This window comes from Acanthaster planci, linkage group LG19 (assembly GCF_054643075.1).
Source record: "Acanthaster planci isolate LZ-2023a linkage group LG19, COTS_SCS, whole genome shotgun sequence".
NCBI lineage: Eukaryota > Metazoa > Echinodermata > Asteroidea > Valvatida > Acanthasteridae > Acanthaster > Acanthaster planci.
The window spans coordinates 479,578-495,332 of NC_141795.1; the positions used below are offsets into that span (position 1 = coordinate 479,578).

At 42.6% G+C, this 15,755-nt stretch overlaps 1 protein-coding gene across 6 annotated transcripts in view; it reads left to right on the forward strand.

Annotated features, from left to right (window-relative positions):
* The window catches only part of wdfy3 (WD repeat and FYVE domain containing 3), a 102,904-nt gene that overhangs the window by 30,228 nt on the left and 56,921 nt on the right, over positions 1–15,755 (forward strand). For all 6 annotated transcript variants that reach the window (XR_015428403.1, XM_087149185.1, XM_087149189.1 and 3 more), the window contains exons 4-10: positions 2,472–2,773; positions 5,799–5,991; positions 10,059–10,245; positions 10,611–10,777; positions 13,344–13,399; positions 14,203–14,447; positions 15,251–15,423. Coding sequence is in view for 5 of the 6 variants with exons in the window: in XM_087149185.1 (XP_087005311.1) it covers positions 2,472–2,773; positions 5,799–5,991; positions 10,059–10,245; positions 10,611–10,777; positions 13,344–13,399; positions 14,203–14,447; positions 15,251–15,423 (1,323 nt within the window). In the remaining variant the exon portion in view is untranslated. The remainder of the gene's footprint in view (positions 1–2,471; positions 2,774–5,798; positions 5,992–10,058; positions 10,246–10,610; positions 10,778–13,343; positions 13,400–14,202; positions 14,448–15,250; positions 15,424–15,755) is intronic.

Consider the following 15,755-nt stretch of genomic DNA (forward strand, 5'->3'; position numbering starts at 1 on the left):
TAAGACGTCTGCACTAGTAAGCAGGAGGTCGTGGGTTCGAGTCCCACCTGAGTAAGCTTGTGAAATTTTTCGCAAGCTCTCGGAAATGCACTGAGCATACAGTGTTTATCAATATATATGTTGGGTAAGGGCAAAACCCGTTATATAAATCTTGTCTAAGCCCAGAAATAGCTTCATCTTACAGTATTTTGTTCTAGTTTGATTTACATATCACCAGTGAAGGCTGGCTAATTTAATTCATAATCAATTTAAATGCAATATTTGTAAGGCTTTCAGGTTTTTCCTTATTGATCCAAAAAGAAAAACCAACAAGTTCCATCAAGAGAAAGTTATAAATGTGTACATTTTTCATGTAATCAAAATGTTGCCTGTACCAAAATTTTGTTTCTCTGACAAAAACCTGAATATTGGTAATTCCAGAAATCAGGGGTCCATTTATTGTGTGTCCCTCTCACACCTGATATTTAATTTTGTAAGTTCAGAACACATTTTCGAATTTCCAAGAGTGATGAATTAATGCAAATTACCTGCCAAACAAATAGTAATAGTTTGAAATCAATTCTGGTGATATTTCCATGTCATATAACAAAGGTCAGATTAACAGGGACACGAAAATGTCACACTTTTGGACCCCCGATTTCTGGAATTACCCACATCAGAACAAGTCTCAGAATGTGGGAATATTACAGGAAGACAGGGCCGAGCGTGTGATTAACATTAACATGTGTGTGGGATTGATGGAGATGTTCTGATTGCTGCATGTACATGTGTACATACATGTACACCATTACATCTACTCTACCTGCACCCTTTCACATGTTTACATTTACCTTGACCTCCACTGTGGAAATATACTCGGGGAAACTACATGTACATGTACCTGTATACATGTACATGTGAGGTTTGAAAGATGGATACTCTTTTCACATGCACACACACATGAACACGTACATTTGCACATGTACCGGTACGTAAAGTGCAGTATCCACATTCCTTATCCCACGGGGAAATATTATTGAACATTTATACAAAACCCTCTCAGAAAAGGACATGCGATCCCGATAATGGTGGTATTATGCAAACTCCTGTGTTGGTTGGGTACATATCCATCTGGAGACGTGATGCCTGACTGTACATGTAGCGAGCCTACCAGTACATAACATAGGCCAGCCCAAAACCTTGGAGTGATTATTCACTTTACATAGATTCTGTCTGAGCCGTCTGCATCTAAATGTCATCCAAACATGCAGCAGGCATTTATATTAGAATTTCTACCTCACAGAGTCTTGGATATTGGTTTCTTCAAAAAAACTACCAGAAATTGAAAAAAAAAATCAAAAAAATTGATTTTTTACAAGTGCATACATGTATAAGCCCAATGTCGTAACAGTGGCTTGTCTAGTTCCGGATTGAGCATTTTCACTCGCAAACAGTTGTTTGATTTTTGGTGGATCCACATGCGGGAGATATAAGGTTGAAGCCTGTCAGTTTAAATGCATTCATCATGAATATTAACACCTTCAATGTACATTATGTACATGTACAGGGTTATTGAAACACAAAATCTACTGTGACATGAGAGTAATATTTAAGATGGGAATCACAAATCATTGCTATTCCTTTTCGTCTTTAGAATCTTGTTAATTCCTCTCTAGGTTTGTAGTGTCCTGTTTCTGTTTTGTCCCATACATGTGTATTAGGAGTTTTGCCCCAAGCAAATTAAGACTGATCAAAATTCACAGCTTAGGGCAGCCGATAATCCGATAGCTAATAATCAACATGATGTTCAGATTTTGCACTGGAAAGTCAGGACTAAGCTCCCAGTTTGTGCTGGGAGTTAAAAAAAAAAAGATACTTGAACGAATGTGTACATCCACATTCGTGTAATCATTTCAACACCTCTCGAGCCCCTCTTCATCCCTAGACTTTCGTAGTTGCCCAAACTCTCAGAACAGCTAGAGAGGTTCAGACAGATCAAATCCACTGTGCAAAGTCAGCGACAGTTTGACGTCAACCGTCAGCTCTCAATTGTGCCTGGAGTTTCAGCAAGTCTTTCGATCCAAACTCCCTCAGTCTTTTTTGCTAGGATGCAACCTGGATCCTGCTAAATCCTCCCACTGCCTGTGAAACCGATGCAGTCCCGTTCCTCCATTAAAAGATGTGTCCCTTGGAGGGATGACCGCGGTAATTCTTTGAAATCCTCTTCCCGCCGGTAGTATTGTTAAGGCATTGGGAATGGAGCAATGTGAATGGTGTCCACTGTAATCTACATTAGGCCTTCACCTCATGCATGGCTGAGCAACACAGCGTTTAGCCCAAGACCTGGATACAATACATCCTTTGAAATCAGCCTGATATTTTTTTCCTTATACAGCCTCAGTCCTCCCATTTTCTCCACTTTTGAGGACTTGGGAAAGTTCTAACAGGATCTAATTAAGTAATCCCTGCTTTGATTCCCTCTCGACCCCCAGAGGCGGCCAGCTGCTCCATCGCCGAGTACCTGGAGATCAAGTCCACGGCCGAGAGCAGCAACGGCTGGATGCTGCTGTCCACCCTCAACCTGCTGGCGGGCGGCGGCCAGAGCATCGTCAACACCATGATGATGGCGGCCCTGCCCTCCACCCTGGTCAAGTGTCTCTACCTCTTCTTTGACCTGCCGGAGATCTCCATGAAGAACGAGGGGGGTGGCGAGGGGATGAGGAAGGAGGAGAGCTCAGGAGAGACAATCACCCCTGCCAAGAGGAGGGAGCTTCTCCACAAATATGTCGTGCAGGTGGGTGGCATTTGTGGAATAGTTTTTTGGAAGAATGAGCTGCATCTGTAAATCTGTGAGTGTGATTTGAACAATCAGGAGACTGATTTATTAAAATATGTAAGTCAATCATTGCTTTGTCACACGACTTTGGCCAGTTGCCGGTGCTGATGACAGTTTTAATGTAAATGGTTGTGGGATTCCTGGAAGTTGTCCCATACCTGGGGATATCTCCCTAGTATGTATTAAATGTAGGTACAGTTCACTAGTGTTTCATCATTGGAATTGAAAGTTCAAATGGGGGACATGACAGTTCTTCCTCATCATTCAAACCCAGTGTTCATTTTGCTTTACTTTCAATTCTGTACATTTCTGAACTTCCCCTTGCATACAGTCTGTTGTGGCTTCTGAGTATGTGTTTGTGATGCCCCTCTGTTTTCTGCAACTTTGGCTCAGTTGAGTAAAAAACACGGTCACTTGAAGTGGCCTGATCAAGTTTAAAATCTGGAATAATACATGTAGCACATATAGATACAGTACCTGTACTTGTACGTGTACGTTACCACCAGCAGTGGAGACATCAAAGGTCTCAGTCCCACTGTAGTCTGGCAGTTGTGGTCTTGAGGGCACTAGCAAGGACAGATACCTGTATGTAGATCCCTGACAGCATTAGGAATGACAAAGGTTAAAGAAGATGCGAAAATAAAACAAACTCAGTTTACTTGTAAAAGTTTGTGAGCAATATTGAAACCTTCACTGCTGTTTATGTTCACATTCAGAGAATGTGTATTAGTCTGTCTTGCGATACCACACATGCAGCTTAAAGAACTGTGCTTTTCCTCTGCATGTACATTAAACATACCGTACCAAGTACATCTGTACATTGTGCATGTACAGTACGTGTGTACTTGGAACCGCTGTGTCGCTGTCATTGACAATTTTCTGGTAATCGGTATTCTTGGCTGGAGTAATGGACAACTACATGTACAAAATTTCCATGAATTGATTGGAATTAACCAGTTTGCAAACAATGTGATCACATGTACATGTACGTGTATAGATATGTATGTACTGGTAGGTTAAAGGTGAGGCCCATCATTCGTTTGAGGCTACACAGGCGCTCAAAACCTTAAAAAGTGACTTACAACTAACCCTGTGAAGTTTAAGTTCAGTGAATGCTGTATATTCTTGGAAAAACAATATTCTTGGATCTTATTTTCAAATCCAAAGTTGTAGAGTTATGCTTTGAATAGAGCCCAAATTGAGCGTCTGGGACACATTCTTATTGACCCGATTGCAGCAACCGGTACTTGCTGCCTAATGCTGTGTACATGAATTATAGGAATCATGCACGACGTGAGTCAAGCCAGTGCTTCTGCACACTTTTCCGAATCAGAAACCAACCACTGACAGCGATTTCCAAAAATGCATCTTTAGACACATCTTTGGGATGGCCTATCATTGCTTTCTTCAAAATGATGGTCTGCCTAAAAGAATTATTTCACAGGGAGCTTAGGCCCATAACTATCTCTGAACCAAGTGTGCTGGGCAACAGTAATTTTGTCAGAGGACTGCTGCAAATGTACCTTCAAGTCAGCCATCACAAAAGTTGCATTTTGGCACAACATTTGATGTACAGTGATCTGACTGGCACATAGCATACGTTCTAATCAGACACTTTGTCGCATCTGAAAACGTGATTCCCCTTTTTATATTATTCGTACAAATTTAATGGCAAACTGTTTCCCATGTCCCAGAGGAGTGTATAAGTAATTGGCACAAACATAGGACCTCAAATAAATTTTATGTAGTTAACCTGCTCTCACACAATGGCATGAATGTCACTTTTTTATTCAGTATAGCGATGATGTATACTGGAGGCATACATGTATGTACATGTACATGTATATTGATTTTATACAAGTCGTGGAAAAAACTCAAAATCTGGAAAGTACATATATGTACATGTAACTCAAATTCCCCAAACAGGGCTGTAAAAATAATTTAACGAAAGTAAGGGGCTCTCGGACATGAAACTTTTTTTTTCCAGACGATTTCCTTGTTTGTTCCTTCCATTGTATGCCATTACCGAATAAAAACAAATTGTGCTATGTCTTCTCCAGCTTGGAATTTCCTCTGTTTTCTGACTGTTCTGTCACATGCCTGCACAAACAATACACTAGAAACAATCAGAATTGAGATTCACGAGAGAATGAAAATGGAAGTTTCGTATCAAGTGATCTTTAAGTTAATTGACAGCCTCAATCGTTCGGTGGTGTGATTAGTCAGATGAGTGAAAAGACAGCCCAACTTTCATTTTGCGAGAGTGAGTCACCTTGCCAAGCCCCTGGACATCCACAGATTTCAAGTGCATCATGCAGCCAGCTTGATATGGCTGAAGATTCCTGTTTTGATTCTGTTCATTTTGTGGTGTGAAGGATTTTTTATCATCTTGGGGCAATTGCGCCGGAGCTCCGAAGGCTAGAAATAACCTACTGAGGGAAAGAGGATTAAAACATTCTCATTTAAGTAGGAAAAAAGAGAAGATGAAACAAGATGGGTGTCTGGGAAACTCGCAGAATTAGAGAGGGATCGTAGAGCTAATGCTGCAATGGGTGGAAATCAAACCGGGGTCAGAGACTTGGAAAGCTTGAGGTGCTGGCCTGGCGGTAGGGTTTATACATGTAGCTTCTGGTCACTGGGGTTAGGGATTGGAATCATAGCAGCGAGTTACATGCTGTGACATTGGGCAGGTTATTTGACCCTTGCGCGCTTCTCTTCACCAAGGAGTAAGTGGGCACTACCTGCCAGGGCAGATATGGTTATTATGTTTTGCTTTTTGTCAAATTGTGCCTGAAATGGCAACATCGGGGCTAGCATACCCGCCTTGGAGCTGAGACGGTCTTAGGAATGCTCAGGTGTTGTGAGCCAAATAAGGATAATGATAATTTATCAGCACCCTTGTCTGACAGATGCTGTCAGATATTGTGCACTTAACAAATGCTTTAATGATATTGTTTGCATTATTCTTTTGTTTTGCACTCAGCTCCTCGTCAAACTCTGCAACTACCCAGGCCCGGCTGACGAGCTGGCCAAGAAGGACGACTTGACCCTCCTCTTCAGCGCCATCACCAGCTGGTGTCCCCCTCACAACAGCCCCTGGAGGAAGGGGGCCGCCGAGGTGCTGACTACCATCTCCCGGCATGGGCTGACTCAGGACGTGGTGCAGTACATACACAGTGAGTTTGCTCCTCTATTCACAGAGGACATTAATTGGACAATGGCAGAGGACGGTCAGTCCAGGATTGAATATGTGGGGGTTCCCTTATTGGAAAACTTGTGTACAAGTCCAATGGGATTCCTTTGAAAAAAGTTGAAGACCAAACCAAAGGAGGATAACGGGATGTCCAAAATTGCATTCATAACATTTACGCACTTGGATGAGTTCCTCCAATCCCCTGACACCAAAAGAAAATATCTCGAAATGGTAAATAAGACAGGTGTTTCCTTCTTCAGTGGTAGTCAGTGTGTTGTCCTCAATGGTAAGTGCCTGTGCTTCGTCTATGGGAGATTGTTACATCGCAGAAACAATAGGAAATGCAGTGCCCTTTCCTCAGTGGCATAGCAAAACACCACTCTGTGGAAGCATTCATGTACACGTAGAGTGCATGTATGTACAGTGTACGTACTGTGCATGTTCCCATTTCATACACTATACTCCCAGTCTTCAGAAATGGAAAAGGTACGTGTACTCTTCCAACTCACCGCCAATAGGGACATGTCCATGTGCTGTCCAGAGTTTATGAAATTGCTCCTCACAAAGTACCAGTATAGTGAAAGTAAGTCAGAATGACATTTGTATAAATAACCTACACGTTCAAGATATGAGGACTTAGAAAACACCTGCGAAAGGAGCTGTAGCCTAAATTGGAAATATGAGTATGTCTGATAGAATTCGTCACTAAATGGAAGTTTTGATCACTTGAGTTCATACATGTACATGTATGTCTCCAGAAATTTCCACCTGCCTCCGAGAAGGAATGGCAGAATGTACACTGTAAATGTTCACAATTTCAGTTACTTTCCAATGTGCAAGTTCTCATTCGCTTTTCCCATTAGAGATTTGACGTTCATGTGTGCAGCTGGACATCTGTCCTAAAACTCAAGGTGCTTTTTGATCTTAGTCACAAAAAAGTAAAGGGTCAGATGTCAGTTTCAACACTTAGCGGCACGTGCACATCAGTATGTTTAAATAGTAGGCTAAATTGTGAAAAACCTTGTGGTTTACTGACTGTTCTCCGATGGTTGTCAGATTTTGCCTGATGGAGGATCACGTTGTGTTACTCTTGATGCTCACGCAAATGGAAAACATTTACTTCCTCGATATAACCACAAGGTGCAAGAGTATATCCTTGGCCTGATAAAAAGCACATCGTCTCGCTTACATGTACCTGTGGGTCAGCTGTGTGCTCAGGAGTGTAACATAGTCAGACAGAGAGGCTTATTCCAAAGAATGAATGTTTTATCTGTGACTTTTATTGAATGAGTTTGGACTGAAAAGGTTCTAGTACGAAGTGGTACAAGAAGCATTAACCGTGTTTGAGGATGCAGTGAGAAACATATTGCATACAGGAGTGGTGGCCAAAAATCCTCAAGATTTTTACATCTCTGTGAAACAACGGGACATGGCCTTTGGATCAGACATGGACGTTTTTTGCACCCAACATATCGCTGCCCCGTAGCCAGATCAACAAGATATATACCAATCAACTTCCCGGGGAATTCATCCGCGAGATTTCTCTCTGGTCTTTCCTCTCAAGATCTTCCCAATCTCAGGCGCGCATCTTGAGAAGATTATTATTCTTTTTTATCTTGGCGTCTTCTCTTGTCTCCCAGGGGGCCGCTTTGCGCTCTGACATCATGAATCAACTTCATCCTGGAGAGATCTCTCTTCAGGAGGTTTTTGAAGGAGATCTCGCTGAGCTCAAAAGTCGATGTATGATTGAAATGATGCCATTATTGGCAAAAATGCCCGGTGGCAGATGACATACTGCATTCAACATGACATTTCTCTTATTTTCTTCTTATTTTCATCTGTCCTTTCCTTTTTTTCCCCCTGGAATTAATATTTTCCATCTGTGTCGTGTGGATTTATTGAAACTAACTGGCGTGTATTTTTTTTTTACCAACACTAGGTATAAATTGTCTCTGCTGTTGTTGCTGTATATTGTATTTTTTGCTGCTGTGTCAAAGGTCATGGTAATGGGTGTGTCCAGGTACGTGTACTGTTCACCATGGTTACTCGGGTTACAAAGTTCTTCTGATGTTGACTGGGATTTGATGCCCATTTTAAACGTGCAGGATTTCCCATCACATCCCGGTTTGTAATTTCCTGCGGGTGTACGGAATCCATTCCAAACGGCTAGGCAGAAATGTCACGCGGAATTAGCTTGCCTAAGTGAAAACCACACAGGAATCAATCACATGCACCACACATGGACATGTACAACATAAGCATCCTGACCTTTTTTTGGGCTAATGACGTCTTCTCTGAACAAGTGTACCGTGCCAGCAGCTCTTGACATATAAACTGAGTTCCTCCAAGCACATGAATCATGAATTGACTTCAAACATCAAACTTTCAAGTGTAGTTCTTGTCAATCTGCTCTTCCAAAGATAAAGAAAATACATTAGACTTTGAAATCTGTCATCAAAAGTCTTCACATTATAAGCTTCGAGACAACATAATATTAATAACAAGTCCTTCATTCGCACTGTATAGATTTCAGGCTATTATGTTCAGATGTCCCGTGCAGCAAAAGACTAAACCACAAGGTGGTCAAGCCAAAGCCACATACACTGTAATGTGCCTCGGGCAGCCACTAAACAACCCACATCTGCCCATGGAGCACAGCTAGAGATCACAAGAGTTGACTTTTTTTTTTTGTTGGTCTGGAGGGAGGAGGGGTTAAGGGAGTGCAGAGAAAACCCTTGTGGCATCATATGAAATGAAGGAATGACCCATGGCCTGGGAATCAAACCCAGGACCACAGTGGCAAGAGGAGAGGGCTTTAAACCTTAGCCACCTGTGCCACCCTAAACACAAACTGTAACAAAGGCGTTCTTTCATTATTTATCTCACTGTTAATAGTGACAGGACTCACCATTGTCGTACAGGTACATGTAGTAAAAACAATTAAGCCTGGGTTCCATATCGACGTAAGAAACACAGAGAGCAACGCAATCAAGATGCAAACTGCAACGTAGATATATGGAAACATGTCAAACGGAAGTATCACAGATAACCTGGAAATAACGCAAACCAGCCCCAGACGGATCGGCAAAGTTGAGTCGCCAAGTAGGCCTATACAAACACGCGTGCTGGTATGACAGGCGCACAACGATGTTTCTCTGGCTTAGTACCACTCAGTTTGTCCATTTTCTCCTTATTACTAGCATATGTAGCCCCAGTTGTCAACAAAATAGCTGATTTTAAAAAATTACTTCAAACAGGAGTTTGATGGCTTCAAGAGGCAACATTGCCACCAAAAAAAGGCATTTTTGGTGAAGAGTTTGTGAGTTTCGGACACCATTTTGTTAAATTTTTTGGTGGAATGACGTCTTGCAACATCTCGTCCGCGAGTGTCCACACTCTGCATTACAAATGACCATATGGAAACCAGGGGCTATAGAGCTGCTTAAGCACAAAATTTGCTTAAGCGCCAAAAACCTTACTTGATAAATCAGGTAACCAGCCAAAACTCTGTGTGATGTATATTGGTTTGAGATTATATTTAGCTGTTTTGTGGTTAGCATGACAATCAGATAGAGTTTGAGCTGGTAAACTTTGTTTAAGCAAAGTTTTTTCCCGCTTAACCCCTCGACGACGGAAACTTTTTTCTGAAAGCCGACTCCGATCATTCCAGCCTCGCTTGGCCACGAAGGCCACCTGCCAAACTGCAAATTCTCACGCTTCCACATTCCCGTTGCCTCTTTTCAAAGTGGGGACTATTGTGAAGCTGGTGATTATGATGCAAATTCAGTCTTTTCATTTCTGGGCTACACACAAAGGCCAATGACCATATATACAAGAGCCAGCGTCTGCCTTCTTTCACCGTGTTCGCTTCAGTGTGAGCTGAGAATAGTAGCTGAAAAGCAGGCTGAGGATCCCTCGCGAAGGGGTTAAGCAGATTTTGTGCTTAAGCAGCTCTATGAAATTGGCCCTTGCAGGCTTTAAAGGCACTTGTGAATTACCGGTACATGCACACAATCCCAACATATAATGATGTTTCTCTTTCATATGCAGATAAGGGATGTCTGGCTTTGTGCGTGGACAACATGCAGCACGTGCAGGAACTGACACCCCTTGAAAAGGTGGAGATGTGTTTCACTGTCTTCTGTTTCCTCAAGGACTCCAGCGACAAGTCCAGGGTCTTGCTTGATGAGTTCCGATCTTGCCAGGGCTACATCTTCCTCGCCGACTTCGTTTTGAAGCAAGTCTTTTTTGATGTTTCCCCCTTTTCTGGGTGTTTTGTTTGTTGTTTTTTAATCAGCAAAATCCTATAGCGTATAATTTTTTTTTACTCATGAACTAAATACCTCGATTGCATTTCTTGAGATTTTTGTGCCCCTGGGTAATCCATTCGACCTGATTTATCAGTCTCCACTGCAGGTTTATGAAATTGTGGGGAATCGTTTTGGGGGTCAGGGAGTGTCTTCTCTGTAGGTTTTTTCTTGGGTCCTTTTTGTTTCTCCTGCTTGACTTCTTATCAACTCAGTCAGGAGGTGGGAGGTGATTTCGCCCCCATCTGAGATGGATGAGACATGTTGTCAGTCACGACTCTGTCCTTCCCCTCAGGTTGGAGTCCATGGGCGACGAGGAGTCCATTCACTCGCTGAGGAACCTGGTCCTCCTCATCTCGTCGCTCACCCAGTGCGGCTACACCGAGCTGCGACCCAACTCGGGCATCTATGAGGCGCCATTCCAGGTTCAAGGGTTCACGCTTCCGCAGCCCAGTGGAAATGGTAAGTGGGGAGAGTGCAGGGAAACGGGTGAGCTTCCCAGAAATTGGAAATCATTCGCGTTCAGTTGCACTGGAATGCTAGCATTCCATTGTAACGTTCGTGCATCAGCGTGAACGGTGAGCTTTCGTGCCGAGACAGCATTCCGGGGGGCGCTGTGTTCCCAGCAGAATTTCTGCATGTTCTTGAATGAGAACACAGTGTTCGAAGTGGAACTTCCAAGCCATTCCAAATTATGGGAGGGGAACCAAAAGGTGTGAAGAGAGATAAATTTCCCATTTGTCCTGAATGTTTAAAGTTGTGAACCTCTAGAGCTGACTAAAGATGTGAAATCCTATCAGGATGGGCTCATGATTTTTTTTCCTCAAAAAGTCATATGGAAATGGAACATTTTAGTTTCACAGAGTTCCAGTCCTTTTTTTGTATAGATGCATCCAGACTGCAAGTTTCTAGTTTGTCCTCAGTGGCAGATATTATATGTGTGTACACTGAACTGCAAGGTGCAGAATCAAAAATTTATCGGCTGTTCTCACACGTGCTAACACCAGGAACACCTTCTTTTGTTCGAGGTACCTCCAGTTGGCCACGTCCGAATGGCATCCCCTGTCTTTAGCGTTCCTTTACAACAAAAGACCGGTCATGGCCTCTGCACACAGAAAGATCTCTGTGGCACTAAATGTATGCGAAGAAAAATGTGTGAAGGAGTGTTATTACTGACACCATAGATAGGAAAAAACTTCTGGCAAACAGCAGGTAAAATTAAAATGTTAGATTAAACCTTAGCAATATTCAACCTGGGCGCGCTCTTCTGCTTAACAATCCAGACACCAGGCTGCCTCTCCTAACCTAATCTTGATTTAACACATTTTTTCTTAATTCTTTGAAGTAGAACACAGACCCAGCAGCACTACATTCCACAAAAATACCTTTTCAACAAATGATACACATTGTATCAAAGTGTAGAAACATCTATCAGGAGTGTATTTCAAATAAATTCTCTGAGGAGCTTTCATCCAACCGGAGATTGACAACCGACCGACCGTCATGTATTAAAAATGTAAATTTCTCTAAGTAATGGGGCCAGCGTACATTTTTTAGTGGTTGCATCTTTAATTGACAAAGCTTGCCACCGCATATCTTTATCCAAACCTTGACCACGTGTGGCATTTATGTTTTCCTGCCCACTGCTAAACATTTTTCGTATTCTGAGCGTCCAACCTGTCAATGAATTCTTCCCATCTCAACATTTCTTTGCTATCCAAACGTGAACCATGTGTGGTTTTTATTTTCCCCTGCCCCGCCGCTAAATAATTTGTCCCCGCCACATTGCTAGATATTGTTTATTCTGAGCACGCAACCTGCCAAAAAAAGTATTAATTCTTCCTATCTAAGCATTTTGTGTATCCAAACCGTGACCATGTGTGGGTTTTTTTTTCCGACCCACTGCTAATTTTTTTTTTTATTCCGAGCATCCTACCCGTCAAAAATCATTCTTCTACCTTATTGTTGTTTTTATTTTTTCCTGGTCCACCACTAAATTTTTTTTTTAATTCCGAGCATCCAATCCACCAAAAGTTCTATTCCAGCCGGGATCAAGTGTGGTTTTATTCTCCACCCCACCACGAAATAAAATTAATCCCATCTCGGCATTCTCTATCCCAACCTGGACCCTCTTAGATTGAATCTTTTCCCTGCGCAACCACGTAATCATTATTTTTATTCCGAGCATCCAACCCGCCAAAACTATCAACCCTTCCCATATCAGCATTTCTTTTCTTTCCAAACCTGAACCTCTTGTGGTTTTTTAGTATTCCCCCAGCCTATCCTCTAATCTTTTTTTTCCCCAGCATCCAACCTGTCAATGTTCTTCTCATCTTTGTTGCGACGCTGGCGTTCTTGCATGCAAACATGACAATGCGTTCTCAGTGACTCATGTCTGAGAACGGTAAAGAAGACATTCCAAAATGCCATTTGGAGTGCAAAAGAACGGGAGGGCATGCAGAACAGGAGGAATGCTTGTGATTGGTCAATGTGTTTTTAATCTTGACCCTAGAAAGGCTTGGTACCGGTAGTTTTGTTGCTGAACGTGGGGGGTACTAGGTGAATTGTCCAAATGTTGCCATGCTTGGGCAAACATTACCCAACTGCGATGATTTCTCACCTGGCATTTGTGCCAGCTTGTGTCATTTACCCAACATCTGAAGAGAACCAGTGATTCACCTGGTACTCTGCGTTGGGCAAACAAAATTTTACAGTGTCTGTGCATGCGGCCCAAGAACTGTCTCTAGTCGAATTCCGAGAAAATTCCATTGACAATGAGCAGTACATGCACCCTTGCCTTAACCCCAAAATTCACCACATCTGAAATTTGAATTTTGAAAAGCTTTTCAAAAACCCTTTTGTAATAAGTCAGACTTCTTGCATGATCTGTCACCATATAAAAAGACTTGTTTTGCAAGGTGATTTTTACTTAAATTTTTAAGTTTTACTTATTTTTACTTAATTTTTACTTAATCATAAGGGGCATATTTTAGAGGATGTTTTAACTGAGGTATTTTTATGCCTACAGGTAACAGTGTCAGGAATCTTCAGGCATTCCAAGTACTTCAGACAATATTTTTAAAGGTATTTTGTGTTGCTGGTATTGCACTGTTTGTTACTTCATTTAGCACCTGGTTGAATTTTGGCCCACCTGCTGATTTGGGCTCATTACACTTTAGTTCTTGACCACTTGTGCGGTACATTCCTCATCTTATTCCGGTCATCTGCCCACATGTTCATGGCAGCGACCTGTCCGTTGTGGGCACCTGTTCAGTATGACCAACTTTCCAGTAGGATCTTCTTGGCAAGGATAGCTGTACATTGCATCCCTTTGTTGATTACAATCACCTCGATACAATCATGGTAGCCACGTGACTTCTGTAGCCATCAACACACTGGCCCTTCTGTCCTTTGTGGCTAACTGTTTACTGTGGCCACCTTTCCATTTGGCTTCCACTTTGTGGTGTGTTTCTTTATTGCCATTAATCAGTGAAGTCCACCTGCCATTTGTCAGTGATTGCCACCTGTCGGTTGGAGCCTCATGATCATTGTGGGGCCTCCAGTTTATGGCACTTTTTTGTTTGGCTATGTGCAAGTTACGTCTTTCCATTCACAGTGGCCACCTGTAATGGTTGGCCTCCAGTTTATTGCACTTTTTTGTTTGGCTATGTACCAGTTATGTCTTTCCATTCACCGTGGCCACCTGTAATGTTTGGCCTCCAGTTTATTGCATTTTCTGTCTGGCTTTCTGTAAGTTACACGTATGTCCATCCATGAAAGCCATCTAAGGCCACTCACTCATTCTGGACATCTATCCATTATTGTCGCTAGAATTGCCGCTAGAATTGCTCCACTAATGTTTCACCACGTGTCGTCTCGTTATGCAGGCCACAACGGGAAGCCTGTGCGCCGTCATTCTTGAGGTCATCACCAACATCTACAACTCGGACAATGCCAACTACTTCATCCTGGAGCCCCAGCACACCCTCTCGCAGTTCATCGACCGGGCCACCACCAAACTTCCCGAGATCCAGCTCAAGATATTCGAGCTGCTGGAGTTTGTCGTCTTCAACCTGAACTTTGTCCCCTACAAGGAGCTGAGCAGTGTTAGTCTCCTGATCAAGGCTGGAAAGTGAGTTTACAAAGACAAAAAGGGCCTGCACATTGATTAACATATGTCCTAGTCATTCTGGATTCTTTTTGTTGCTGAGGTACTTTCTCCTATTCCCAAATTTGTGACCAGAATTTTTTCCTCCCTTTTGAAAAGGATTGACTACACGACCCAAGTAAAGGTTCAATAGACCACTTGCAGGTCTAAATACTAATCTAACTGCTCAAATGGACAGCCTTGTTAAAACTCCATAGACAAAGCTCTTACTGCATGTAAAGCCTAGTTCTCTTCGAATTGTAATGAATATCAACAGCATGCAAGATGTTAAATTTCAGATAATTAAGCAGCGAAGAGAAAGTTTGTGGCCAAAAGTTGAAAGTAAAATTGCATGGGTTTGCATGGTTTAAAGCCAGAAGCTGACAGCCACAGGCGTGTGAGCAATTGCCGTATAATTCAGAAACTATCTTATTTTTTCTGGTTGGGCTGCTTGGGTGAAAAGTTACCTGCAGTAGTGAAGCAGGAGTCAGGTTGGCATAGTGGTTTTTTCCTCGCCTTTTCATCCCTGCGGCGGGGGTTTGATTCCCAGCTTGGTTGTCAGTCCCTGCCTGGAATTGTCTTCTGGATTTCTCCTCCCAACTCTGAAACTGTAACTGCTTCTCGTTGTCTCCTTTCTACAGATTTCTTCAGACTGAAAAACTACGGTACCTTGGGCACTTCTGAGGAATCCTTAGTTTTAATTCCAGAAGTACTTAATATTATTAATGAAAAGACAACTCTGACTTCACCCTATTTTCATCATTGGCCTTTTGGTTTCCATTCTGCAGTGATGTGGGCTGCATGATCCGCTCCATCAAATGCCTCCTGAGGATCCTGAGGCACGGCGGAGTGTACAAGGACGTGTACAGGGAGGTCGGACTGCTGGCCGTCATGGTGACGTGTCTGCACCGGTACGCCGCGTCCCTCAAAGACAACCAGCCAGACACCAAGGAGGAGATATGTGAGTCTGGGAAAAGTGCGGGAGAGCTGAGATAAAGATTGTTGCCTCTCCTGAATGTGGCCCTGGCGTGGTAGAGCATTTAAAACATCACAAGCTTGAATTCAATGAAGGGATCTTTGTCATATAATGCTCTCCAGAAAAGGAAAACTTTGTAAAGTATCATAGTGGAATGATGCCATCGTCTCACTTGAATGTAGTTGAGCATGTGCTTATGGTGGTTTAGGGAAGTAGGGATAAAGTGGCTTGCCTACGACAGGTAGCTGGATTCGAACCCCTGCTCCCTGATTTTGAATGACACACCCTGATTATGAAGCAACACTCTCCTTAAGACC